Consider the following 27970-nt stretch of genomic DNA (forward strand, 5'->3'; position numbering starts at 1 on the left):
GAGGCAAGTGATGAGCTGGGAGCCATTCAATAGGAGAGTGATGGTTCCTCAGCATTTTCACTGCTGTTTGTCTACAGCCATCAAGAGCAATGACCCTAAGGGTTTGCAGAACCCTAATTGTGGAGAAGCCAGTGTTTCACTCGCTTTTCCAGCAATCCTGCTTTATCAGTTGGCTCCTATGTCTGCAGTCAAATACTATTAAAAAAAAAAAAAAAAACAGCCCTGAGGAAGATGTGTTTCTTGTATCATCTCGGTTTTCTGATTAATCATTCAGATGAGAAACCTAAGCCTACTCAGGTAAAAAGATACATGAACTTCAGGTCAGGATCACAACCCTGTCCCCAACATAGGACTGCTTTTTTTCTCCTTCAGGACAGAAGTGTTTTAAAAATAAATTATTTGCATTTAGCCATGGTTTCCTAGCAACCAGGAGAAAGCCTGTCTTTGCCTGATGTCTGTGAGCACCAGCCGAATTCCAGCCGATGCTCGAGCAGCGTCCAGAAGCAGAGGAAGAACAAACGCACTGGGACCACTCTGCAGTGGGTGAGAAATTTCCCAAAGGGACTCTGGTAAGAATTGAGCACCTGAAAGAACACAGGCAGAGAGACCTGTATCCCATCGGTACCATATGGAGAAGGACCTGCATGAAGTGTGCAGATATTCTCTGTGGGTGGGATTCCAATAGACATGGGGGCTGTGACTTTCGGAGTGTTGGTTTCTATGACACAGCTAAAGCCCAAGATGGCTGACATCTTTCCTGTTCCTCTCTTGTATGTGCTTTCCAGCCATTGCTCTTGTTTTCTTTATGCTTTATAGATGGAAAGGAGGGTTGACTGACAGAATTCAAGACTAACTGTGCTTGGCCAGTTCAAAATCTGATGGAAGAGGCTATCCGACTGGAGACTAAGGGAAGAGTTACAGTTTGAACCCAAAAACTATCTGCTGACAGAATTTCTTTTTGTTCAGGAGTGGTCAGCTTTTGTGCTTCCAAGGTCTTCAATGGATTGGATGAGGCCACTTACATTACAAAGAGTAACCTGCTTTACTCAAAGTCCACCCATTTAAATGTTAATGTTATCCAAAAACTTTCATAGAAATATTCAGAATAATATTTGACCAAATATCTTGGTATAGTGACTCAGTCAAGTTGACACATAAAATTGATCATCCCAATTTGCTTCAAATTTTTTCAAAGAAAAAAAAACCATTGCAAATAAAGCTAAGATCTCATTTATGACTCTCTTTGGGTACCCCCATTCAATAGTGATAATTTTTTAAAAAGATTTTTTTTTGAAAGTCAGAGTTACAGGGAGAGAGGGACACACACACACACACACAGAGACAGACAGACAGACAGAGATGGAGAGAGAGAGAGAGAGATCTTCCATTCACTTGTTTGCTCCCCAGCTGGCTGCTCAGACAGGGCTGGGCCAGGCTGAAGCCAGGAGCCAGTAGCTTCATCCAGGCCTCCTAAATGGGGCCCCATCTTCTGCTACTTTTCCCAGGCCATTTAGCAGGGAGCTGGATCGGAAATGGAGCAGCCGAGACATGAACTGGCACCCATATGGGATGCCAGCATCATAGGCAGTGGCTTTATCTGCTATGCTACAATGCCAACCCCAAACGTGACAGTTTTCATAATCTCCTTTTCGTGACTTCTTTCCCCTTCTGACCTCATCACCAGATCTCCAATTTCTGGCTCAACTGTGTCAGAATTTAAAACACATTTGCCATGACCACATGTTATTTCAAGGGCCTCTTGCCCATAGGAGGAGGATTGTAGATGGAGTTCTACAGAAAAATCCATCATGAGCCATTCCATCAGGATAGACTCTCTGGGAGTCACTATGTCGAATACATAAAGAAAATCTCAAGCATATTCAGATCACAAACCATCTGTGTTTGGGGGGTTCTGCCCAAATAGCCTTATCAACTATCACACGAACAATATCTGATTTACTTGCAAGGATAAGTACATGATAAGGGTTAGAAAACCTTGGAAGGAATAAAAGATGTCGGATATATACAGGGTACAATGCACTGGCCTGCAGATCAGCATTCTGACCTGGCACTTGCTGTGTAAGAAGCCTGAACTCTGAGCACACTCGGATCCCTTCCAAAGCCTCGCACTCCATGACTGGTATTTGGAGTGATAGCATCCCTAACTCAAATTCTCTCCGATTTGCTGCTGTGGTTTCTAGGCTGAGAAAGGCTGGGTCTTCCCAAAGAATATTAGGAGCAGCGCAAGCTGCAGATACCTGCTCAGCGGAACAAGCTTTTCATCATGGAAAGGAAGCTTGTAAAGAAGGAAATAAAAAAGCTCCTGTAAGTACGATTGAGAATAACTTGCATTTATGATACTTGGCATCTAGTGAGTTTCATGTCATACATAGATGGTCAGGAAAATGGCAGGGTGGTAAAAATCTATGAAAGAATCTATTCCTGCACTATAAGAGAAGGACAGGAGGTGGTCTGGCTTCTGACTGCTGCCAGGGAGGCTCCCCACGTGGTGCAAAGCAGGATGCTCTATCTCTGGGGAGGATGCTGGCAACTAGCACATCTGAGCCATCTCCATCCTAGAGCCTGGGAGCTGAGCCCACAAGCCCAGTAGACCTCCTGGGCCGTAACGGAGGTGAATGGGTGGGTGGGGGTGGGGAGTATATGCCAATGAAAGGAGCTGGCCCTGCTGGTAAGATACAGGAGAGATCCCCAAAAAAACGTGCCAACAGCCCAACATTTAAATTGCAGCCTGTGCCTCTGTTACTGTCAGCCTTTTTGACTAAATAATGTATCTCCCTTCTCTGACATCTAAATTTTTTCCTTTAACTAAAAAGGAAAACAGCAAATTTCCCATGGAAATTTTTTCTCCTCCCATGGTAGCTTTTCTTTGACATGGTACTTGACAAAGGTTGGTAGAAAATCACAGACCATATAAAAGGGGGAAAGGTTATGCTCCATTTTACATATATTACACTCACAACAATAACACCCTTTCCATTTAAAACTTATCACAGTTCCCATCAAATAAACTTTCTTAGCCCAAATGACAATCATCTCTCAATAAGTCCGAGAAATGCTAGAATAAACTATGTATGAATTGGCATATGTTCAAATGCATATGCTTGGATGCCAATATGATAATAATCATAATAATAGCATTCCATGATCAGGAATGATAACTCCTTGATGCACTTCATCCAAAGAATTAGAATTTTAAAACTTATATAAAAACAATTTTCTATCCAAATAAAACATCTTGGCTACCTCAATTAATTAAAGTATCTTGGAATTTCACAGCAAAAATTAAAGGATTTTTATAATCCTAGAAGTTCTTAATGACTCAGTAGAAAATTTCAGTGGCCAGAAACCAGCTTTTCCTGCACAGAGCAATTAGCTCAGAGTGTCCTAGTGTGATAATTAAATGAACAGAACTGGCCTTCTAGGAAATGGCGAGGATCACTCAACCTCAGAGACATCTGGGTCCTTTTCCTGCATCCAGTTCCTCTGACAACCCCAGGGTGGCACCTCCTACATTCTCTTCCCATGGTGCTTATTCTGGACGTCATCACTAGAAAACACTCTGATAGGAATGCACTAAAGTGGAATTACTAACATATTTCCATGCATAACTCCTCCTAAGCGTTCTAGCATTCTAATGGGAAGAAGCTTTAGGGAAAAAGAATACATTGCCACAGAATCTATGTATCTGCAATTTATCAACTTTGGACATTCTGCCTGAATTTAACATGGGCAGCAGGAAAATTGTTAAACAGTGGGTCTCCATCCCTCGGGTCGCATAAAGCTTTTCTCTGTGTGAGTATCTGGCATGGCATTTGCTTTCCAGTAAATTTCAACTAAGTGAGTTTAATTTTTAGATAAATGTGATTTCAGCTAATGATGGTTGAAGCTTTTTTTAAACTGCAGGGCTGCAAAATTACTGTGTAAAGCAAACTCAAATTACTGTGTAAAGCAAGCTCAACTTGTCAGAGCATTCGTGATTTCTCTTGTATTTGGGGAGGAGAGGATGGGTTGGGAAGAAAGCCTCTTTTTGTAGACTGAACCCCCTTGTCACCCCATAGTTCAATACTGCTCTCTTACTTTTAAGGGGAGATTATATTGGCATCAGACTCCGAGAAAATGAATTTGACCCAAAAGGAAGAAGGCAACTCACCTTTCTAGATGATATGGTAAAGAAAGGCATGCTACTGCCAGTCACATTCATGTTGTGTGTGTGTGTTAAGGGACAGCACAAAATCTAGGTTATATAATAAATAAGGCTAATACACATACACAAACACACACTATATCCTCTTCCTCATCTTCTCCTCTTATGACTGTCCACATGAGCATTTCAACCCACTGAGCAGAAAGCCAAAAGAACAAGAAAATAAAAGTCCTAAAAGTTACTTGTTATTAGGAGAGAGACGATTACAATGCCAAATGATTGCAGGGTGCGATGCTGCATATCGGTGTTTAAAATTCTGACAAATTTAGCTCTCAGGTACGTGTAGTTCTCTAATTGCTTTACCATTTGCATGGCTGGGAGAAATGCAAAAGCACAAGTAGTCCTAAAACCCTTAGTGTTATTCATGCTGAAACCCAAATTCATGTTGGGCTCTGAAAGTCCACCTAATTCAAGAGAAATTGGTAAACCCTGCCCCCCACCCAGTTTTTTATGCTGCCTATCTACATGCTAACCCTTGCACTGATAAGGAAGAAAGGGTCTCCTCCCTCTCCCTCTCTCCTAACCTTTGCTCCTCCCTCCTCCTGTCTTTCTCCCTCTCTCTGACTACAGCAAGGCTCAAGGATACTTTCAAAACCTTCCTGGAGCTAAGGAAGTAGTTCAGCCTTATGCTGTGTGCACACATATTAAATGGAGAAATGAGAGGTGGAGTAGCGTTTCTGGAGTATGAATGAGATCCTGCAACAGAGCTGCTGTGATTCCAGCGATCGGGGTGGGCCGGGAATTTACATTTGTAATGAGTGAACAGGTGATGCCTGTGCTGCTGGTGCAGGCATCAAACTTGATCAGGATCAGGTTTCAACTACTGAGCACGGCCCAGTTTTCCCCATTTATTTCTTGGTTAATCTTCCGTTTGGGTCTGTCCCTGGAAAAACTACTTACATTGTTTAAAGAATGTTAGAACCATAGAACTCAACCAAAATTATAACTTTCTCTTTTCCCAGTGTGGGAATGGGGAGGAGAGAAGGAAGATTCGGACAGATATGTGGTAAATATACTTACTAAGCAAGAACTCCGAGAAGTGACCAGGAAAAAGTGGTCACTATGACAGGAACAAGAGCTGGTCCTCAGCTTTGCACTCTGCGTAGGAATCTCAACAAGTCATTTAACCAGGTCTACCTCTGGTCCTTGGCTCACGCTGCTCCCTCACACCTGTAGAAACCCTCCTCCTCCTTCTCATCCTTCCAGCCTCAGCTCCAGTAAAGCCTCCTCTCTAAAATCTCCCAGGATTCGCCCCAACTTCCCAGGTGTAGTCACAGTCCCGCCTCCAGGTTCCCACCAGATTCTAAGAAGCACCTTTCTGACATTTACTTACTGAATCAGAAAGTTTCTCTGCTGCCTTCTTCTCCCATGCTCACCTTTTTCTATTTCAAAATTGAAGGAAAATGAGGCTCAGAAAGCATCATTCACCCATGGATGTACCACAAATTGTTGGTAACACCTCGATGTGAACCTGGGTACCCTGATCACCAGTTTAGTAATCTTTCCACAAATTCATTCTTTATTTTCTGGATGACATAAATCAAATAATTGCTCTAATGGGAGATGCCTGAAGATCCCTAAATACTTTTGGCTGGGCCTCGGGTCAATAGACGTAGCTAATGACCCTTCCCATTCTGGACATGCCAACAGAGAATAGGCTTAGCAGGGCCATTGTCATTTGGTCTGGGGAGTTCTCCAGTCAACGTCCATGCCCGTTCTTTTGCTCTGTGTGCTTCCTGCTTCCAGGCACACTATGACCTGACCATCAGTGTTGCTTTGCAATGGCTGGATCACTCAGAAGACTTCTGTTGGCTGAAGGAAGAGGAAGTGTAAGTTGAAATAGGTTTGTTGTTTATCTCTTTTAATGTGTGCCTCTGATTAATGATAGAGTTCCAGCCATATCTAGCATCATCCAACACGAGGCACCCAAATTTGAGCACACCCCAGGGGGAATATCCCTCTTCAATTAGAGACTTGAAGAAACCCTATAGGTGCCAACCAGAGATAGGATAGTGATTGGTAAAACAATCAACACCTGCGACAGTCACTAGTCTGCCAGTTTTTGACAGCTGCAAAAACATGGACAGAAGAGAGCAAGTTCATCACCGTTACAGGCAGATTAATCATTCTAAGTGTGTATTTCACTGAGGGTCAATCATATCAGCTTTATAAATCAGCAAATAGCACATAGCCATGGCAGATGACTTATAGACCAACACCTTAGCAGCTATTGATGAAAACAATAACTAAACCCTTCACTCTTATTCATTCATATTCCCTTTTAGGAAAATGCCATTAAATGGTAGATCCAGATATCCAAGCCGTAGAGAACGAGAAGCCATGATTTTATCATCTTATGCTGGAATCTTAATGGTAAGGAAAAGAGCACTATTTGCATAGTTGATAGAGGCATAGATGAATATTTCATATCTACTATTTCCATATTGATATTAATGCAGATTTACATTACTTTTCAACCAATGTTTCTAAATATTTAGGATATACCAGCAGTAAATATTAAGACATGATAAAGATTGTGACTTTTTATACTGTTCTTTAAGAGAGAGAGAGAGAGAGAGAGAGAAGAAACAGACGTAACTAACCGATTTCTGGGAGACTGATTTATCCTTTTATGCAAAGTTATTTATTTAGTTCTTACATTACCCACAGTACTAGAGATACTGGAGCTATGGTAGCTTTTGTTTTTGTATAAAAGAAAAGCCATTGAGGGGCTGGCACTGTGGCGCAGTGGGTTAAGGCCCTGGTCTGAAGTGCCGGCATCCCATATGGGCACCAGCTCTAGTCCCGGCTGCTCCTCTTCCAATCCAGCTCTCTGCTATGGCCTGGGATAGCAGTGGAAGATGGCCCAAGTCCTTGGGCCCCTGTACCCATGTGGGAGACCAGGAAGAAACTCCTGGCTCCTGGCTTCGGATCGCCACAGCTCTGGCCGTTGCGGCCATCTGGGGAGTGAACCAGTGAATGGAAGACCTCTCTCTGTGTCTCTACCTCTCTCTGTAATGCTTTCAAATAAATAAAATAAATCTTAAAAAAAAAGAAAAGCCATGATATGATAATACAGTTGTTGTTGTTGCTGATATTGTTTAACAGAACAGTACCCCTATTGAGGAAGTCTTCAGACTTTATGGGGCTGATTCTTCTGCTCACTCTGGTACAACCAAGGTATGCATGACCTAAGATCAACAACAGAAGGGATTTTGAGAAACTTAATTTAGTCTACAAATTTAAAATGCTAAATGTTTGGGTGTGAAAAATGAAATCATGATTTATATCAAAATGTGCAAAAACACATGGAGCCATATCTTACTTGTGTAGCATGCTTGTAAAAGGCCATTCTTAGGTAGAGGACTGTGTGAGTAATGACAAATATATTTTGTGTAAGTTTCAGTAGGGGCAGCCAATAGAACTCTGGGCTTGGAGTCCAGATTCTATTTTACTTCTGGTGATTGTAATTCTCATTTCAACTTCTGTAATGTAGATCTTGCAGGTCCACAGTCATCCCTTGTGATGTACCACCTCATCTAGGATGAGGACAAGGCCTACCAGGTCCATTCTCAGGATAAATTGCCCAGTTCACTGCTGTCATGTTTGTTTTTCCCGAGAGACTGCCTTGAAATTGTTAACAGCGCAGTGAAGATCTGGGAGTCCATTGCCCAGGATTTGAGTTCTGAGACCAGTCCTTTCCTCTTTTTGGACCTTCAAATATTTATCTTTTCTTACAAAAATAAGTGTTTTGAATGATTTTAAAATCAGTCCAATTCTTGTCATTTATGAGTATATGAACACTCAGCAAGCATTTTTTAAAGATTTATTTTATTTATCTGAAAGGCAGAATTAGAGAGAAAGAGAAATCTTCCATCAGCTGGTTCTTTCCCTAAATGGCCACAATGGCCAGGGCTGGGCCAGGCTCAAGCCAGGAGCCCAGAACTCCATCCAGGTCTCTCCTGTGGGTGGCAGGGGCCCAAGCACTTGGGCCATCGTCTACTGCTTTCCCAGGCCATTAGCAGGGAGCTGGATCAGAAGCAAAGCAGCTGGGGCTGCAACAATATGGGACGCTGGCATTATAGGTGGCAGCTTAACCCACTTTAACAAAGCACTGGTCCCACTCGAGAAAGCATTTTAACGTGGTGTGCTGTTTAGAGGTGAATTTCTGAGCCCTTTATCTTAAAATACCCCCTGCAGAGGGAAAACAAAAAAGAAATTGGGGTGGGGTGGGGGCAGGCGGCCTGAAGGAGGGAGGGAAGGAAGTTTGGGGGAGGGGGAGCTGATAGCCTCCTACCCAGGCCTGTCCACACTATCACTCTTGTTGCTCCTCACCTGGATTTGGAAGGGATCCAAGGCAGTGGCAGGGCTGTGGCCACAAGAATGCCTGCGCCTCCTTTGTTCTTTTAACTGCAGACCATACTGCAAGCCATGGAACTCTGTAAAGGACAAGCGCTCACTGGGTCCGCTCTAAGAGTCCAGTATTTACCAAGTGTTGTAACTTTGAAGCCAACCTCTGCAACCTGACTGCAGTCCCACAGCTCCAATTACCTGGGTCACACACCTGGAAATCACGGAGGAAGTCTCTTCGGTCACTCTAGTTTCAGCTCAGTCCATTCCTTCCTTCATTCACTGGAGTTGCAGGTGCTGGGGACAGGATGGGGAGAAAACTGGATGCAATTACTCTTCTAAAGATCTTACACCCTATTTTAGGGGCTGCCTTGGTTGACATTTAAGGCACCCAGGCCTGATGGTCCTCAGAGATGAGCTGTTGTTCTTGGATTTTAAAGAAAGCCTAGCTCTCTGGGTTCCTTTGCTAGGCATGCAAACCATACTGCTTCTTTGTTGCTTGCTTCTTTTCTCCCTGCCTGGATGCCCTCCGTTCCCCTCCCCCAGCCCCCCAAACACACACACACATACACACACACAATCCTGGGCCCCAAACCCTCCTGTTTCAGTCACTGTTTCCCCTGGCATCTTCTGATGGCAGTGGGAGCACTATGGCAGGCAGAAGGCAATCACAACATAGCAGGGCAGAGAGACAGAAAATCACATCCTAAAGAAGGCACCAGGATCCTTAGTCTTAGTGGGTTCTACAACCAAGAAGGTTTGCAAACATGGGTGTCTATGTAGGTCGGATGAGTCAGGATCATCCACAGGGGCTAGAACAGGAAGGCGTGCCTCTTCAAAGTGGCCCAGCCAGTCTCTACCTATCTCCCTGGTCACTCATTTATTCATCAAGTAGCCTCTGCTCAGTGACCCATGCGGCCCACCTCAGCGAGGGGCCAGCAATGAACAGCCTAGGGGTGGATGCAGACTACATAAAGACCAGCTCTGAACAGACACAGGTAACATCACCATGCTTCTTTCAAAGGCTTGCATTTATTTACGACTGAGGGATGTGGGATATTGGCTTACTTATGATTTATATGTGAGTGGCAGTTTGCAGAATGTTAAGCACTAGGATTCTAAAGTCTGGCTACCTGGGTTTGACAGGCAACTCCACCAGTTTTAAGCAGCATTTTCCTGGCAAATTTTCTAACCTCTGTAGACAGCAATTTCATTTATAGAAACAAGGACTAGAAGATGGAGTTATTGAGTGTATGAAGAGAGTTAGTATCAAGAAAGCCTCAGTGGCTGGCACGTGGTGACCTCAAAGTAATGGTTATCTTGACGTTTCAGGTGCTCAGGGGTTGGACGCCTGACTTCTCTGTTCCTCTAAACCAGGATTTCTCAACATTTGGGGCCAGATAATGCTTTGCTGTGTTTGCAGGGGACAGGGAATGGGAATTCTCCTGTATGTTATAGGGTATTTAGCACCATCACTGACCTCTACCCATTAGATGCCAGTAACTAGAGTAACTCTCTAGCTGGGACAATTAAAAATGTCTCCAAACTTTGCCAGATATAATAATAAATGGTTAATCAAGCAATATGTGTATTATTAACAATTGCTAGCTCCACCTATTTTCCACAATCTGTTATCACAAAGGTTATGAATTGAGTCACCAATATAAGAATCTTAGAATCTACCCTGTGAACCTCACAAGCTCCTCCCTGTCTCAAGAATGCCAGCTCTGGGCTTCCTCTTGTGGCTACACATTAACTCAGCCCACGGACCTTCTCCATGTCTTGAATAAGGAATTAGCAGGACCTCTCAATGGAAACATAGCATCTAGAAGATTACACAGTAAGGCTATTTTAAAACGGTCAATTAACATAATTTTAAAATGTGATTTTGACTAAGGGAATGCAGTCATTAAAAAAGAAAATAGCTATTGCCAAAGATGCTTCTATAATTGCTGCATCTATCTGAATGCCTTTTGGTGCCCTTGGATAAAATGTCTCCTAAGCAATAGCTAAAATTCTTCCCAAGCAAAAGCTTAAAATCCTGCTGAATACTAATCAGATTAAGTAGAATGTTTGCCAACTGTGGAGTTGCCCACACGATACAATATGGGCAGTGTGCTCCAGCTTGTTAGCTTTCTCCAGGACTATTTGCTGCCACCTAGTGACAGAAGGGCATCATGGCACAGAGCGGTTCATCACCTCCATTAACCTTTGATTTTTCTTCATGATAGGGAACTATTTTTTGCTGATAGGGAGCTTTTTTTTTTTTTTTCCTACTAAGTACTCTGGACCCATAGAAAAAAAATTAAACTAAGGGCCTTTTACAAGTGAGGGGCATTGACAAGTAGCTTCAAATGACTATAAAGTACCCTACTCCATTTTAAACTGACAGAAAAGAGCAAGTCTTCTTTCAACAAATATAGCAAGTGATACAAAATATCCTTCAGCTCCATTGATGGAGAAAGACAGAAAAGAGAGAGGCCAAAGAGCAAAAATGAGGGCACCAGAAACAAGAAGGGAAAAGGGAGTGGTGAACATAAAATACCGGAATTCCTGCTTTCCCTTTTATTTTTTTAAATTAGAGACAGAGCTCCCATCCACAGCGACCACACATCCCACAGTGACCAGGGCTGTGCCAAGCCAGGAACTCAACTCAGGTCTCCCACATGAGTGGCAGAGACCACCTATTTGGGCCATCACCTTCTGCTGCCCAGAGTCCGCATTAGCAGGAAGGTAGAGTCAGCAGCAGGAGCCAGGACTCTAACCCAGGTACTCCAACATGGGATGGGTGTCTTCACCGTCAGGCCAAATGCCTACGTCTGCTTTCTCGGTTTATTCCTTGAACCTGGTCAGCCATCGTTGGAGCCTATCCTGGTATCCAAAGTCCAAAGCATGCTTCTCAGAGGTAAACAGACTGGTGTCCAGTCCCAGCTCTGTCACCCGCTGGCTGTGTAGTCTTGAATAAGTTATTTAATTGCTCCGATTCCAATTTCCCTGTCTGTACATAGGGAAACTATGTATGATTACACTTACCCAAACACACCATGTTGCTCCAAGGACACAATGAGACCTTGTATGTCAAGTACACAATGAAGTCCTCCTGTATTGGTGCTATTGTTTCCAAGCCCCCCCCCCCCCTTCCCCAAAACCAGGAAGGGCTGGCCTCCTCCTGAGAGGAGCCTTGTCTCTGTAACAGACCTAGCTTCTACCCTCTCACGCTGACTTCAACCATCTTGGAGGATGCTGACTCAGACTGAATTGCAAAAATTAAAAAGTGTCTTTAAGACACAGTTAAGGACCTGTATATTATTTTTTTGTTTATCTCTTTTTTAAAAGATTTATTTTATTTATTTTAAAGGCAGAGTTACACAGAGAGAGAGAGAGATCTTCCATCCACTGGTTCACTCCCCAAATGGTTGCCAACAACTAGAGCTGGGCCAGGCAGAAGCCAGGAGCCTGGAGCTTCTTCTGGGTCTCCCCTTCTGGGTCTCCCACATGGATGCAGGGGCCCAAGTACTTGGGCCATCTTCCTCTGATTTCCTAGGCATATTAGCAGGGAGCTGGATTGGAAGTGGAGCAGCTGGGACTCAAACTAACACCCATATGGGTATGCCAGCACCACAGGCAGCTTTATCAGATACATCCCAGAGCCAACCCCAGGACCTATATTTTAAAACGAAAGTTCAATATTGAGAGATCTTAGTACTGAGGGATTAAAAAACATGATTTCAATATGTCTACATGTATAACTCAGTAGACCATCAATATTAATTATGTCCAAATTAATACATAAGATTTATGTTTAAAGTATAAAAATTGGGGCTGACTGTTAGAAAAAGAGTCACAGACTGGTACCTCCTCACACGTGGCACCAAAAATGTTAGGAAAAGAGGTGGAGAATAGAGAAGAGGCAGTGTATGAATCTATAGCCAGACCTACTTTATTCAGAGAAAATAAATTCGTACAGGTGGGTGACCAGCTGCCCATGTGCCCATGATGGAACACATGGCAGAAGGCCTTGGCCCCAGAGGCCGGACCTTTTTATATTTTAAGAGGGCTAGGGGTGGGGGTATCAGGCAGAGGGGAATTCCTGGAACTGGTCTTTCAGATGGCTGTTGGGGGCCGTGGGAACCTGCAAAAGAATGCAGGGGTGGAGTATGAGGGTATAGGGTATGAGACTCAATTGAGATTCAAGAGCAAGGAATAAATTCCAGTGTTTACCTATGTTTTGGGCAGTGAGTGAGAATAGCTGAGGCTTATGTCTTTTTTCCATCACTGACATTGTGGTATAGCAAGCAGGTAAAGTCACCACCTACAGTGCCAGCATCCCATGTGGGTGCTGACTGGAGTCCCGGCTGCTCCACTTCTGATTCAGCTCCCTGCTAATGTTCCTGGGAAAGCAGTGGAAGATGTCCCAAGTGCTTGGATCCCTGCACCCATGTGGGAAAACTGGAAGAAGCACCAGGCTCCTGCCTTCAACCTGTCCCAATGAGGCCATTTGAGAAGTAAACCAGCAGATGGAAGATATCTCTGTCTCGCTCTCTCTCTCTCTCTCTCTGTAACTCTGCCTTTCAAATAAATAATCATTTTAAAAAAGTATATATAAGTCAAGCAACCAAATCCAAGAAGTATATGAAATAGAATAACATCAAAAGGAATTATCATTCTGTTTTACCTCTTTATAATTTCACCACATGGCATCTTTCATCCATATATTGTTTAACTTTACACAATTTTTGAATTTTATATAAATATAATAGCAAGTGTGCCATTTTGTGGCTTTCTTTTTCACACAGCATTATGTTTCAGAAATTCATTCATGCTGTGGCACTAAGCTATAGTTTACTTTTCCTGCATATAGTACTCCATTCTAAGAAATATACCAATATCACAATATATTTATATATTCTTCTCTTTTAGACATTTGGGCTATTTCTTTTAGATGTTGCATATTACAGAACAGGAGTTTCTGTATGGTGCAAAATTACTGAACTATAGGGTATGAGCACTTTCAACACTCTACATAAAACCAAGTTCTTTCCCAAAATTGTTGTAATTTCCACTATGGTATAATTTGCATCCCTATGATTACCAGTGGACAACTATTCATATGTTTCTTCTTCCATAAAAGTGCATGTTAATGTCTTTTGCCCATTTTTTCTATTGGGTTATTTGCCCCTTCTTTAAATAATGAATCTTAATTTTTGGAATAACTGCTATAAGATAAAATCAGCCACGTCCTAGATTTTATAGTGCTTTTCAAATACGAAATGGGCCTTTTTTTCTTCACAAACAACATGTTTAGAAAAATATAGTTTTTACAATATGCCAACCACACTGGGAATCTTATTGGACAGAAACAAACTGTCTTTCCAAACTATGTGCCCTGCTTTTGCTTTGGGAAATCTGACTGCTGCAAGCATGTGTTCAGTTACTTTGACACTGAGGGTCAGAAACTCCCCCAGCCTCCACCCCAGCGACACAATGGTGATGTGGTTGTAAGGGGCTGCTCCAGGAGGAAAGTCAGCGAGGCTTCTGTCTATGCCTCGTCCTTAACAATCGCCCCTTTCCCAGCCTTCCTTGTGTGCTCCTATAACTGTACACATCCTCATCTCCTGCACCGCCTCCTCAGTCTCCTAGTGAGGAGAAATTTTTGTTGAAAATGCTTTGTACATAATTTGTCATTAAGTACTTGAATTGAGAAATAATCCTAATAACACTTTTACATTGAGACAAGATGCTAATAAATAGTTTTAAAGTCAACAAGAGACTATGAATAACTGTAGATTTAGAATTTAAATTCCATCCTACATTTAAAATGATCTTCCCTATAAACTATACAAGATGCTAAATTAAACTGCTTGCGTGAGGATTCAGGGCAGTTTATAGAATATTCAAGCTGGGCATCAGTATTTGGTACAGCAGTTAAGGACCACTTGGAACACCCACATCGCTTATCTGAGTGCCTGCATTAGACTCATACTTCCACTTCTTACCCAGTTTCCTACTAATGTACACTCTGAGAGGCAGCAAGTGATGGCTCACATGCTTGGTTCCCACACACATAAGAGACCTGGATTGAGTTCCTGACCACTGGCATTGTCCTGGCCCAGCCATGGCTATTGCAGGCATTTGGAGAGTGAACCAGAGGATGAAAGATCTCTCTGTCCACTGTATCTGTCTCTCTGACTTTCAAATAAAAATAAATAAATTTTTAAAAGTCTATTCACAGGGCCGGCACTGTGGAATAGTGGGTAAAGCTGCTGCCTGGAGTGCCAGCATCCCATATGGGTGCCAGTTCAAGTCCCAGCTGCTCCACTTCCAATCCAGCTCTCTGCTGTGGCCTGGGAATGCAGTAGAGGATGACCCAAGTCCTTGGGCCCCTGCACCCATGTGGGAGACCCAGAAGAAGCTCCTGGCTCCTGGCTTCAGATCAGCACAGCTCCAGCCGTTGCAGCCAATTGGGGAGTGAACCAGCAAATGGAAGACCTCTCTCTCTCACTCGCTGCCTCTCCTTCTCTCTCTCTGTAACTCTTTCAAATAGATAACTAAATCTTAAAAAAAAGAGAGAAACCATTCACTCTAAAAGTGATTTTTAAAACCACCAAGTCATACATTCCCCATCTGAGAGGGAAATTAGAACATGCAAAACACCAGTATTATATCTAATAAGTGCAGACCTGCACCAAGAACAACACGTGAGCCAGTTCCCTTTTCTTTATATCTGACATACATTATCCTGAAGGGCTATTATCATAGACATAGTCAACACTCAGACAAACATAAAGCCCTCTTTTCAGTATTTTCTGTGTTTTAGGGTCATCTTTCTGAATACATCTTTCTGGAGGTTAGAGCCATAGTTTGTGCTTATCTTTAATTCTTTGTAAAATTAGATATGAAATAAACCCTCAATATTTTTGCCATTTTAATAAAAGATCAAGGTGAATTTCAGTAGTGCCCTAGTAAGATGGCTATAAATTGTTCTGTTAATAAAAGGAACACAGCCTCATGTATTGTTTAATCCATGTTTCCTGTGTGCAGTAACAGAAAACCCATAGTCATAGTGAAAACCAGTAGCTCACTTCCTTAATGAAAGGAGGCTGGAAGTGAGCAGACTAAGGGTTATACCACAGTTCCACAAAATTGTGCAAAAATAGGGTTTTCCAGTTATCTGTTCAGTCATTTCTATGGCATGGCCATCAGCCTCAGTATTTAAGGTGGTTGCTAGAATTCCAACCATCACAACTATGTTGTAGGCAAGAAAGGGCAAAGAAAGATTGCCCTTTCCTTCCATGGACATATGTAAGGCATCTCACAGAACACTTATCCTACATGCCAATGGTTAAGGGAATATGTTTAAGACTATAGCATAGGCAAGCATTTCTCAAACAGGATATAAAAATCACCAAACATAAGAACAAAAATGATAAGTTGACATATATTAAAATTAAGATAATCTTTTTTTTTTAGATTTATTTGAAAGATAGGGTTACAGAGAGAGGCAGAGACATAGTGGGGGGAGTCTTCCATCTTCTGGTTCACTCCCCAAATGGCCGCAATATCTGGAGCTGGGCTGATCCAAAGCCAAGAGCCAGGAGCTTCTTCTGGGTCTCCCACATGGGTGCAGGGGCGCAGGCACTTGGGCCATCTTCTATTGCTTTCCCAGGTGCATTAGCAGGGAGGCAGATAAGAAGCGGAGCAGCCAGGGCCGGCGCTGCGGCTCACTAGGCTAATCCTCCGCCTGTGGGGCCAGCACCGGGGTTCTAGTCCTGGTCGGGGCGCCGAATTCTGTCCCGGTTGCTCCTCTTCCAGTCCAGCTCTCTGCTGTGGCCCGGGAGTGCAGTGGAGGATGGCCCAAGTGCTTGGGCCCTGCACCTGGATAGGAGACCAGGAGAAGAACCTGGCTCTTGGCTTTGGATCGAATCAGCGCAGTGCGCCAGCCGCAGCGCCACAGCGGCCATTGGAGGGTGAACCAACGGTAAAAGAAGACCTTTCTCTCTCTCACTCTCTCACTGTCCACTCTGCCTGTCAAAAAAAAAAAAAAAGTGGAGCAGCCAGGACTTGAGAACTGGGGCCAATATGGAATGCCGGCACTGCAGGTCGGGGTTTCAACCCACTACACCACAGTGCAGGCACCGAGATTAAGATCTTCAATGAAATGAAAGACCAATAAAATAGTGAAAAGTTAACTCACTAAGCAGTGGAAGGTATTGAACAAAAAATAGCTGCCAACAGATTTCTATCCCAAACATATAAAATTATCATTTATTAAAAATGAATAAGGAAAATAAAAAACTCAATAGAAATATGAGTGAAAGATGTTAAAATTTTATGGAAAATAAATACAAAGGGCCAATAAATCTGAGAAAGTTTACAACTTCAGTAGTCAATACAGAAATTGAAATCAAAATCAGAATGCCAACCAACCATACCACTATGCACTCCTTTGGAGGGACACCAGTTCTATGGGAGCTTGATCACTCGGAGCATGATCATTAAAAGTTTTGGGTGACAGAGTAGAAAAAATGCTTGCCTGGAAATCTGAAAATGGATGTTTGTTTACTTGCTAATGTCTTCTGGTGTTTGCCTCAGTTGCATGTCATATAAGGATGTTTTATTAGGGAAATGACATATTTGCTGAAGTACATACTTAAAAATAATTGTATAATCATCTTTTGTTGCGTGGAAATAGAGTCCTGTAATATAAGCCACAAAATCAGCTTCTGCAGAGGGATATTAATTATTTAGGCTTCCAAGCTCAAATGACGTCCTTGTCAGTAATTCACTCAAATGGTCCCTGGTATGTGATACAGTCCTGTTAAGGAAATGGTGGCTCAGGAGCTGCCAAGGGTAATTCCATGCATTTACTGAGTCCATGAGAGAAACTGGATGATGCTGATGATGAAGAAGAAGAAATAGCAATCATCATCATAATGAAAGCTAATTTACAAGTATTGCCAATACTATGTACAAGCACCATTCCTTTTACATATGCTAACACTTTAATCCTTAGCACAATCTTATCAGGTAGTTATCAGTATTATTGCTATCACATACAGAAATAGGCACAGAGAAGGTAAGTGGTGTGCCCAAGATACACATCTTAGAAATAAATGGTGCATATTGCATTCAGTACAGTCAATGGACACTCAAGTCCATGCTGTGAACCACTATTGCCTTGACCAGTCTGGTTTTTTTATAGTTTCTCCAACTAACCAATAATATTTGAGGGCCTGCTATGTGCAAGGCACTCTCTAAGTCACTGGCTTAAATTAACTAGCTGTTAAGATGCTGATTAAGATGCCCATGTCCCATATCCAAGTGCCTGATTCCAGCTTCCTGCTGATGCAGACCCTGGAGGGAACAGGTGATAGTTCAAGTGGCTGGGTCCATGCCACCCACGTGAAAGACTTGAATTGAGTTCGCAGCTTCCAGCTTCAGCCTGTCTTAGCCTCAGCTGTTGCAGACATTTGAGGAATGAACCAGCAGATGAAAGCCTCTCTCTCTCTCTCTCTCTCTCTCTCTCTACCTCTACTTCTACCTCTTTGTCTCTTTCTATTTAAATTTTAAAATATTTTTAAAGTAACTGGCCTTCCAGCTTTCACCCTTCCATCTATTCTGCACATAGCCGCCAACATGATATTTCTCCAAACATAAATCTAGACCTTCGCACAGTACTAAAAAATACTTCAGAGGCCAGCAGTGTGGCATAGCAAGTGATGCTGCTGCCTTTGACACCAGCACCCCATAGAGGTGCCAGTTGGAGTCCTGGGTGCTCCACTTTCAATCCAGCTCCCTGCTGATGCCCTGGGATAAGTATCAGAGTATGGCCCAAGTGCTTGGGTCCCTGACACCCATGTGAGAGACCTGGATGAAGCTCCTGGCTCCTAGGAGTGAATCAGCAGATGGAAGATTCTTCTCTCTCTCTCCCTTCCTCCCCCTCTTTCTGTAACTTAGACTTTCAAATAAATAAATATTTTTTTTAATTTCCATGGTTTCACATTTCATCTTGGAATGAGTGTCGCTGTACATCTCCCCAGCGTGACCAACAAGGACTCTCATAATCTGGGTCCTGCCTCCCTCATCAGTCTCATGACCCCTTCCCCTGTTCCATGGCTTCCTTTCTGCATCCGGAAACCCATGCTTAGCAACAAGACCTCCCTCGGCTCCTTTACATTCCCTTGGCTCCTCCCTCCACCTGGCCGTGGCTCAGCCATCTCGGCCAACATGGTGTCCTTCTCAAGACTCACCCTGTCCATTCTGTCTGAAGTGGCGGCTGCCCATGCCTCTGCCACAGCACCTTGATTGATTCACTCGTTAAACTTAACCTAGTAGGTAATTAATGACCTTGACTGTCTTGTGGTTATTGTTTGTCTCGCCTTACTCAGTCCCAGAAGGTTAGGAATTTCATCCACCTTTGTAACCACAGCTCCTAAAAACAGGCCTTGGCCTGTGGCAGGTGCTCACTTGTACTTGATGAAGGAAGGAATGAAGGGACATTGCCAGCGTATTGAGGGACAGCTAAGTCATAGACATAGCACACGGCCTTGATTGATGTGCCTGCATGCCCCAAGTTCACAGAGGAGTGAAGCAGTAATTCTGCGTTTGGAGTGGAGGGGGGCAGGGGGCAGGCAGTGCCATCAGTGGAAAGTGCCATCAAGTGCACAAGCAAGTTTGTCAGAGAAGAAACCAAACAATAACTGCTAGACAACCAGGTTTGATATTTAAGCTCCATCTCACAGGAAAAGTAGGTCCTGGAGGCAGAACAGGAAGAAATGGCCATTCCCCACCAAGGGAGCTGTGAGAGGAGCTGCAGTTTTTGAAAGGTGTTCCAGGCAAGGAAGCCATGCTGAGGAGCAAAAGGTAGTGCAGGAATGATCTTAACCATGAAACATGAGCTCAGCCATGAACTAAGGACTCAGCTGGTTGAAAAGACCGAGTACAACAGCAAGCAGGTGTTAACAGCACGAGGTGTGTACAACTTTAAAAAACAAGACTGTGTTCCTTTTCAGGTTCCCCGAGCTCCATCTCTCCACCTCTCCTTGCACCCTTTTGCCATGTTAACAGCGCCCAAAGCAGCAGAATATGCCCGCAAACAGAGTAAGCCTGCCAACTTCCATGTGCTTAGAGAAACTTAAGTAAAATTGGGAGGTGGGCTCAAAGGTAAGGTCCAAAGTGTAGAGGTAATTAGATTTTTCTGCCTGGTTGAATGAAAATGAACCAGGAGCTTTTATGGTTTGATTTTCCTCCATTAATGGGATCAAGGAAATTGTCTTTCTTAGACCCTGGGGGACAGGAGCTAAGCAGTACAAAAGGGACAAATCTAAAACTGCGAATGAATCAACCAAGGTGTCCATCATCAGATGAATGGACTTTTTAAAACTATGGCATATACAGACATTGGAATAGTATTGAGCTAAAAAAAAAGGATGAAATTCTATCATTTGCAGCAAAATGGTTGGACCTGGAGGACATCATGTTGAGGGAAATAAACCAGACACAGAAAGACAAATACCACATATTCTCCCCTATATGTGGGAGCTAAAAATTTTTTTTTTTTTTTTGGACAGGCAGAGTGGACAGTGAGAGAGAGACAGAGAGAAAGGTCTTCCTTTGCCGTTGGTTCACCCTCCAATGGCCGCTGCGGCCAGCGCACTGCGCTGATCCGATGGCAGGAGCCAGGTACTTCTCCTGGTCTCCCATGCGGGTGCAGGGCCCAAGGACTTGGGCCATCCTCCACTGCACTCCCTGGCCACAGCAGAGAGCTGGCCTGGAAGAGGGACAACCGGGACAGAATCCGGAGCCCCGACCGGGACTAGAACCCGGTGTGCCGGCGCCGCAAGGCGGAGGATTAGCCTAGTGAGCCGCGGCGCCGGCCAGGAGCTAAAATTTTTTAAAATACTAAAAATTAAAAAAAAAGAAATGCCTGGTGTGTATCAATTTTGCTGCAAATACAGTGTTTTGTCAAACTTTATTTTAAATCTTTGTTAAACAAATTGATAGGAATTATATACCCCTATAGTTTTAATGATTGTTTGTGACTTTTAAAAGCCATATTATATGAGTGAAGTTGAACTTCTTTTCATTTGATTATTGTGTGTAACTTGTGCCTATGTTCCCTCTGAACCATGATCTTTCTACGCTCTATTTGTTGAACTCTTAATTTAGTGGAGCACTAAGTCTTCAACTATAATGCAAATTAAAAATATGTCATCTCAAAAATAAATAAGTAAAATATAAAGTTGAAAATATTTAAAAATAAATAAAACTATGAGTGGACATATGTTTTATAGAAGTTTTTATGCAGTATAGCTACTGTCTCTGTCTGCAGGTATCAAGTTAAGAAGGGCAACAAATAGAAATGCCACCAAGTGCTCCACAAAGGAAGTAAATGCCACAGAATGGAAACCACCAAAGATCCTTTCAGATGCACAGCCAAAGAACAAAGTAGGTCTAAAAACAGACTGAGTCAAGCTAATACCACAAGTTTTGAGAGTACTTTACTTATATGGTGGTTAACACCTAGCCTTTGTAGTTAAACACTCTGGGTTTGAACATAAAGCCCTCTATTTCCCAGCTACGTGACACCAGGCAGGCTACTTAACCCCTCTGTGCCTTCATTTCCTCCCTGGAAAATGAGAAGAACAATGATACTCGCTTCTCTTAAGTGGTTGAGATGATCAACTGAGACTACGTGAAGAGTTAAGATTATGCTTATGTTAAGAGATGACAACAGTGCTTGTCACAGAGTGAAATCTAAAATATTAGCCATTATTATATTTTCAGGATTTGACAGACACTATTCAGATCAGCTGTTGATTCAAATCAGTCTGTTGAGAAGAAGGTTAAGATGAATATCTGCATCACAAAAGTTCCCGTTCTTGGTCCCCCTCTCAGACCATTTCCTGCTGAGTATCTCCTCAGTCTGCCTGGTTCCTGAGTTGTGGGTTGCAGAACCCAGAGCATGGCCAGACATTGACAGGCTGGAGGGGAAGGTAAGAGGGAAGAGGGTTCTTTGTGTTCCCAGCTCTGGGCTTTCACCTGTAATGTGCAGATGCAAAGAGGGTTTAAAAAGAAGTCAGAGAGCAAGTTGGTCCTCCTTGTGAAAGCTGAGGGGGAGAGAATCAGAGAAGGGGCCAGGACTGGGGGTCTGGGACACAGGGCTTTGTTACTGAGAGACTCCTGGTAGCTGAAGGGTAGTGAAAAAGGAAAAGGAGAGGCAATGTTGAAAATGGATGCACTGAGTTGTGAATCGGGCTTATATCAAGAAACACATGTTGAAAATTGAAATTTGGCCTTGCGGCGCCGGCACACCGGGTTCTAGTCCCGGTCGGGGTGCTGGATTCTGTCCCAGTTGCCCCTCTTCCAGGCCAGCTCTCTGCTGTGGCCAGGGAGTGCAGTGGAGGATGGCCCAAGTGCTTGGGCCCTGCACCCCACGGGAGACCAGGATAAGCACCTGGCTCCTGCCATCGGATCAGCCCGGTGAGCTGGCCGCGGCAGCCATTGGAGGGTGAACCAACGGCAAAGGAAGACCTTTCTCTCTGTCTCTCTCTCTCACTGTGCACTCTGCCTATTAAAAAAAAAAAAAAAAAGAAAATTGAAATTTGGTTGCTGTACTGTGCAATTTTTGAATGAGAATTTTGTAATAGATTGGGATTACATGGAGTTCAGGATTAGTCTGGGGTCCAGAGGCAAACTACTGATTGTCTTACCCACAGCAGCTATAGGAATGGCCTGAATTTTGGGGGCGCATCAGGATTTCTTTATGTGTTATCTAATACCAGAATAATTGCACTGTTGGGAAGTCATCACTATACTGAGTTTTCAAAAGTATTTACTGTGATGAGATTTGCAGGTACAGATTTTGTAGCATCATATTTTTATTTCTGAAGAAGTTTTTAAAGTAAGATGTTGTCTTTTTTCTTATGCATTTGGGGACAGCAAACTTTAAAGACAAAAACAAAACATGTCAAAAACAGTAACAACAGAAAAAAATCACAGAAACAACCAAATGTGCACACACAGACCTCCAATAATCTAGATTTTAGGCTTAATCATGAAAAAGCAGGTCCCTGAAACGGGTTCACAGACAGCCCCACCCCAAGGCTCACCTGTGGTCCCAATGTAAAGAAAATCAAGCTTGAACAATCAATCATTAGTGTGTTTTTTTGAAAATAAAATTTTGTAAAAAGATAAAAACAAAAAAAAAGAAAACAAAATTTTGTCTCATATGTATTTTCTTCCGCAACCTATAACGATGGTTGGATTCTTGATGAAAACAGATCTTTTAAAAAAAAAAAAAAAGATTTGTTTTATTTACTTAAAAGGCAGTGTTACAGAGAGACATGGAGAGATAGTATGAGAGAGAGAGAGAGAATTTCCATCTGCTGGATCACTACCCAAATGAACACAAAGGCCAGGGCTGAGCCAGGACAAAGCCAGGAGCCTGGAACTCCAGCTCTGTCTCCCATGTTGGTGGCAGGGACTCAAGCATTTCTGCCATCTTTGTGTTCCCAGGTTCCCATGCACATTAACAAGGAGATGGATCAGAAGTGGAGCAGCTGGGACTCAAACTGATGCTCATTTAGGATGTCAGTGTCCCAGGCAGTGGCCTAACCTGCTGTACCATAACAGCTGCCCCAGATCTTTATTCCTTTATCATTTCCCACGTGTATGAGAAAATTCATAGACAAATGGAGTAAAATGTGAATTTTGCAGCTCACATATGAAGTGCTTTGCAGGCAGTGGAGTCTCAGTAGCTATTGTCTATGAATGGATTGGCAGTAAGTGGGTGGCCCTTGGGTGACCGCTCTCAAACACTGTGCCCTGTGTATATTGATCAAGAGGCTCCTTTCCAGGAACCAGCTGGTCTGTAACTAATCAACCCAGTGAGCCCAGAGAGTCAGAAGAACAAAGGCCAAGAGCCAGCACTGTGACAAAACGAGTAAAGCCGCCACCTGCCATGCCAGCATCCCATATGGGCGCCAGTTCAAGTCCGGGCTGCGCCACTTCTAATCCAGCTCTCTGATGTGGCAAGGTAAAGTGGTAGAAGATGGCCCAAGTCCTTGGGCCCCAGTACCCATGTGAGAGACCCGGAAGAAGCTCCTGGCTCTGGCTCCTGGCTTCTGATTGGCTCACCTTTAGCCATTACAGCCATCTGGGGAGTGAACCAGTGGATGGAAGACCTCTCTCTCTCTCTCTCTCCTCTCTCTCTCTCTCTCTCTCTGCCTCTACCTCTGCCTCTCTGTAACTCTACCTTTCAAATAAACAAATAAATCTTAAAAAAAAAAGAAAGAAACAAAGAACATTCTGTAACAGGACCAAGTCCTGAGATGAATCTTGTCCATACATACCCCTTCTAGATAATCCAACAACACAAAATCCATTTGGTGTTTCTTTCATGCTGTTATTTGTATACTTCAGGCATCTTTTTCCAATTCCTGGGTAGTGTGTGTAAAACTAGTTTAAAGTTTTATAGTAGTGAAGTAGGCATTGCAGCACAGTGGCTTAAGCTGCCACATGGGATGCCAGCATTCCCTATGAGAGCGCCAATTAGAGTTCCAGCACCTCTGTTTCTGATCTGGCTTCCTGCTAATGCAGCCTGGGAGGCAGCAGGTAATGATTCAACTGCTTGAGCCCTTGCCACCCACATGAGAGACCTGAATGGAGCTCCAGGCTCCTGGGCCAGCCCTGGCTGTTGCAGGCATTTGGGGAATGAACCAGCAGATGAAACCCACCCCGAATCCCTCTCTTCCTGTCAACCTGCCTCTCAAATAGATGAAAATAAATAAATTTTTAAATTACACATATAATAGGGTTATATGCTTACAAGTAAAATTTTCAAACCATACAGAAAATATAAAGTGAAATGTAAAAGAATACCCTCTTCCCCATACTTCTTTCCCATGTCTAGAACTAACCTCTGTTAATACTTCTGGTTATATTCCAATGTTTACTATACATATACGTATAAGTATACAAATGTGAGGAGGCTATAGAAAGCTTGTGGAAAATGGAAGTGATATTTATTCTGATTCAAACATTTTTAAATTCATGCATATGAGGGGCCTTCAAAAATTAATGGAAAATGCTTATTAGGAAAAGACCAGTGGCCAGTGTTGTGGCATAACAAGTTAAGCTGGCACCTGTGACACCAGCATCCCCTATGGATGCCAGTTCAATGCTCTGCTTCTGATCCAGATCCCTGCTAGCATACCTGAGAGCAACAGAAGATACCCCAAGTGCTTGAGCCCCTGCACCCAGAGGGAGCTCCAGGCTCCCGGCTTCAGCCTGACACAGCCCTGGCCGTTGTAGCCATTTGGGGAGTGACCCAGCAGATGGACGATCTCAATCTCTCTGTCTCTCCCCAACCCTCTCTCTAATTCTGCCTTTCAAAATAAGTAAAAATAATCTTTAAAAAAGAAAAAAAAAAAAGGAAAGACCAAGCATGGACTTCAAAAACTTTCCACATTGGAGTGGGCATTTGGCTTAGTGGTTCCTACTGCTTAGGGTCCCAGCTCCACTCCCCATCCAGCTTACTGGACAGAGACAGAGACAGAGACAGAGAGGGACCTTCCATCCACTGATTCACCCCCCAAATAGCCCCAGTAGCTGGAGCTGGGCTGGGCCAAAACCAAGAACTCAATCTGGGTCTCCCACATGCGAAAAGAACCCGAGTACTTGCCTGCTCAGTCCCGAGGGTGTGAAGTAGCAGGGAAGCTAAAATTAGAGCACAGGTGGGGCTTGAATCCAGGAACTCTGATATAGGATGTGGATGTCCTAAGGCATCAACCATTCATCACTCACTCACCTCCTAAACTTGTTATTTAACTCCATCTTCCCTGAGCTTTTTGAAGCCCACATGTACTGGTTTCTAAGAACTGTTTTTAACATAAGAGAAATTAATCTGAGCTTGTGGGGGTTCTCAGTAAAAAAAAAAAAAAGAGAGAAATTAATCTTGTATTTAAAAGATGAAAAAATATACTTTTACATTTGTTGTTTGAAAAATTTTTCATTTGATATACTTGAGCTGCTTAGTTTTTTTTTTTTTTTCCTTTATGGCTTGTGGATGCTGTATCATGACTTTTAGCTAACCTCAAGATAAAACAATGCCTTATTCAGAATTTTTTATGTATTTTCCAGCTGTGAAATTTCTTCATAAAGTGAGAGAAAAGGGAAAATTACTCTTTAAAATCTAAGTATTCCTAGAAACAGTTTTAAAATTTTTTATTATATTGGTGTTAGTTGCTCATTTATTAGTCAAAATAAGTATGAGCAGGGAGAGTACTAGGCAGAGCAGTTGAGACACCACTTGCAATACCCACATCCCATATCTGAGTGCCTGGGTTAAACCCTGGCTTTGGTTTGATTCCAGCTTCCTGCTGTTGGGAGTTAATTAGTGTGCGGGACCTCTCTCTCTCTCTCTCGCTCTCTCTGTCTCTCAAATAAAGAGACAAACATTTATTTTAAAACCAACTACCAGCATCACTGTTTCCTAGGATACTGTGTCAGTACAGAGCACATTAGTAGGAAATCAGCTTGGAATGTACAAGACGATACTGAAGAGTTAGACAACAACATCTTTTTTTTAAAGATTTATTTATTTATTTGAAAGGCAAAGTTACATAAAGGCAGAGACAGAGAGAGAGAGAGTCTTCTATCTGCTGGGTCACTCCCCAGATGGCCACAATGGCCAGGAACTAGGTAGATCCGAAGCCAGGAGCCAGGGTGCAGGGGCCCAAGGACTTGGGCCATCTTGTAGTGCTTTCTCAGACCATAGCAGAGAACTGGATCAGAAGTGGAGCAGCCGGGACTCGAACCAGCACCCATATGGATGCCAGCACTGCAGGCAGTAGCTTTACCTGCTATGTCACAGTGCTGGCCCCCAACAGTAACTTCTTAAATCCTGGCTCCCTACTTAACAACTGGAGTGAGTGATTTGATCTCTGTGCTGCAGTTTCTCATCTGGAAAAAAGAATTTAAAAGCATTCATCATACCACCTTCCTCAAAGTGTTGCCACAAGGGCTAAATGAGCTAGAATGCACGCAAGGGCTAGAAGTGCCAGGACCACAGCAAGCAGAGATGCAACTGCTTCCTTGTTACCACCCCTGAAGAACTCAGTGTTATACAAACAGGACAGGAGTGGGCAGTTTAAGAGTAAATTCAAAACAATGTATCAGAAATTCAAATTATTGTACTCTACGCACATGATACATAACTGACCCAGAGATCAAAAAATGATTTGTTTTGAGAAGGGTTGGTCACAAAAGTGTAACTTTTATTATTTATTTATTTGTAAATAATTTCAAACTTAGGGAAAAGTTCCAAGAATGGTAAAGAACTCACTTATTCCTATTACCCAGATTCACCAATTCTTTTTTTCTATTTGCTTTATCCTTCTCTCTCCCCACTTCCAAAATCTTTTCTGAGTCATTATGGAATATATATACACACACACACACACACATATATATATATATACACATATATACATATACATAAAATAACTTTACTATTATGTACTTTGGTATATATTCCCTAGGAACAGTAAAACATTTTAGACTATCTACATTAGTAGGTCTGTGTAATCTGTCCTCTCTATACCAATTTTGTCAACTGTATCATTTAAAAGCATTTTTTCTTCTGCACAGGATCCACTATGGGATCACATAGTGCATACATTGATAAATATAATCCAATTTCCAAATCTATAAGAACAGGTTCATGGAAATTTTTTCCTACCAACATATTTGACTTTAATTTCCTATATATTGAGAGCTAGTGGCTGTGTGTCCAAGCTATATTATTGGTATAAAATGATCCTTTATCCTCTATAGGTCACTTAAACTCTTGGAATTGTACCGTGGAACTTCATAATGGAAGACAATAATGGGAGAAGACAAGAAAGATCATCTTGAAGCTGCAGCTCTTGCCAGCACAGTTATCTTTACAGTTCGCTTTGGATGCACTGAAGTGTTATTTTTGTTGTTGCCCTTTCTTCTCTTAGAAGCATATTGCATGGCAGCATTTCGTTAAAAGAAAAAAAATGTATCTTTCTTATGCTACTGCATCATGACTGGAAGACTACTGGAGAATTCAGAATATATTGCATTTCTCTGTCACAGCAGACTGGCTTTGTAGCTATTTTACAAAAGTATAGCATTGAATTTTGCACAGTGGTAGAGTAAGTGGCAGTTTGCCAAGGTTTTAATCCAAAATAAAATAAACCTGTCACTGGTGGCCTTTACTGTATTCTCATATGATAAAATTTAAAATCATTTCAATAAAGCATTAAAAGAAAAGTGGGTGCAGGCTTTCTGTCAGTATAATATGACTACTAGAAGAAGAAAATATTCTTTTTTTTTCAGCACCTTTTCAAAATGTAGGCACATGTC

General features: G+C 42.7%; 1 protein-coding gene and 1 long non-coding RNA gene across 10 annotated transcripts in view; one reads left to right on the forward strand and one right to left on the reverse strand.

Moving 5' to 3' along the window:
* LOC149127299 (uncharacterized) overlaps positions 1-5962 on the reverse strand; it is a 43680-nt gene extending 37718 nt beyond the window's left edge. The window contains exon 1 of the long non-coding RNA XR_016231463.1: positions 5246-5962. This is a non-coding gene — a long non-coding RNA (uncharacterized LOC149127299). The remainder of the gene's footprint in view (positions 1-5245) is intronic.
* On the forward strand, positions 394-27875 carry C3H2orf80 (chromosome 3 C2orf80 homolog). Of its 9 annotated transcripts, none has more exons than XR_016231462.1 (9): positions 410-569; positions 2202-2325; positions 4106-4187; positions 5972-6054; positions 6511-6598; positions 7334-7405; positions 19588-19738; positions 20907-21022; positions 27413-27875. XR_016231462.1 is itself a non-coding variant. In XM_002712561.6 (9 exons), exons 2-9 carry the CDS (start codon positions 2285-2287, stop codon positions 27419-27421), a joined length of 579 nt encoding a protein of 192 aa, XP_002712607.2. In that variant the 5' UTR covers positions 410-569; positions 2202-2284; the 3' UTR covers positions 27422-27875. The 9 variants fall into 9 exon arrangements, 8 of the variants coding, with proteins under 8 accessions (XP_089185139.1, XP_089185136.1, XP_089185134.1 ...); XM_002712561.6 differs by having other exon boundaries at positions 19588-19675; XM_089329012.1 differs by having other exon boundaries at positions 444-543; positions 19588-19675.
* The last annotated feature ends 95 nt before the right edge of the window (positions 27876-27970 follow it).

This window comes from Oryctolagus cuniculus, chromosome 3 (genome assembly GCF_051225735.1).
Source record: "Oryctolagus cuniculus isolate XC-2025 breed Fujian yellow rabbit chromosome 3, ASM5122573v1, whole genome shotgun sequence".
Lineage (NCBI taxonomy): Eukaryota > Metazoa > Chordata > Mammalia > Lagomorpha > Leporidae > Oryctolagus > Oryctolagus cuniculus.

What these genes read in the sequence shown, in the direction of transcription:
- C3H2orf80 (XM_089329007.1), top strand. Translation starts at nt 452, where the DNA reads ATGTCTGTGAGCACCAGCCGAATTCCAGCCGATGCTCGAGCAGCGTCC. An exon ending in TGGCTGAAGGAAGAGGAAGT is followed by an intron (nt 6,055 to 6,510) that starts GTAAGTTGAAAT and finishes ATTCCCTTTTAG; the next exon opens with GAAAATGCCATTAAATGGTA. An exon ending in AGAATATGCCCGCAAACAGA is followed by an intron (nt 19,676 to 20,906) that starts GTAAGCCTGCCA and finishes CTCTGTCTGCAG; the next exon opens with GTATCAAGTTAAGAAGGGCA.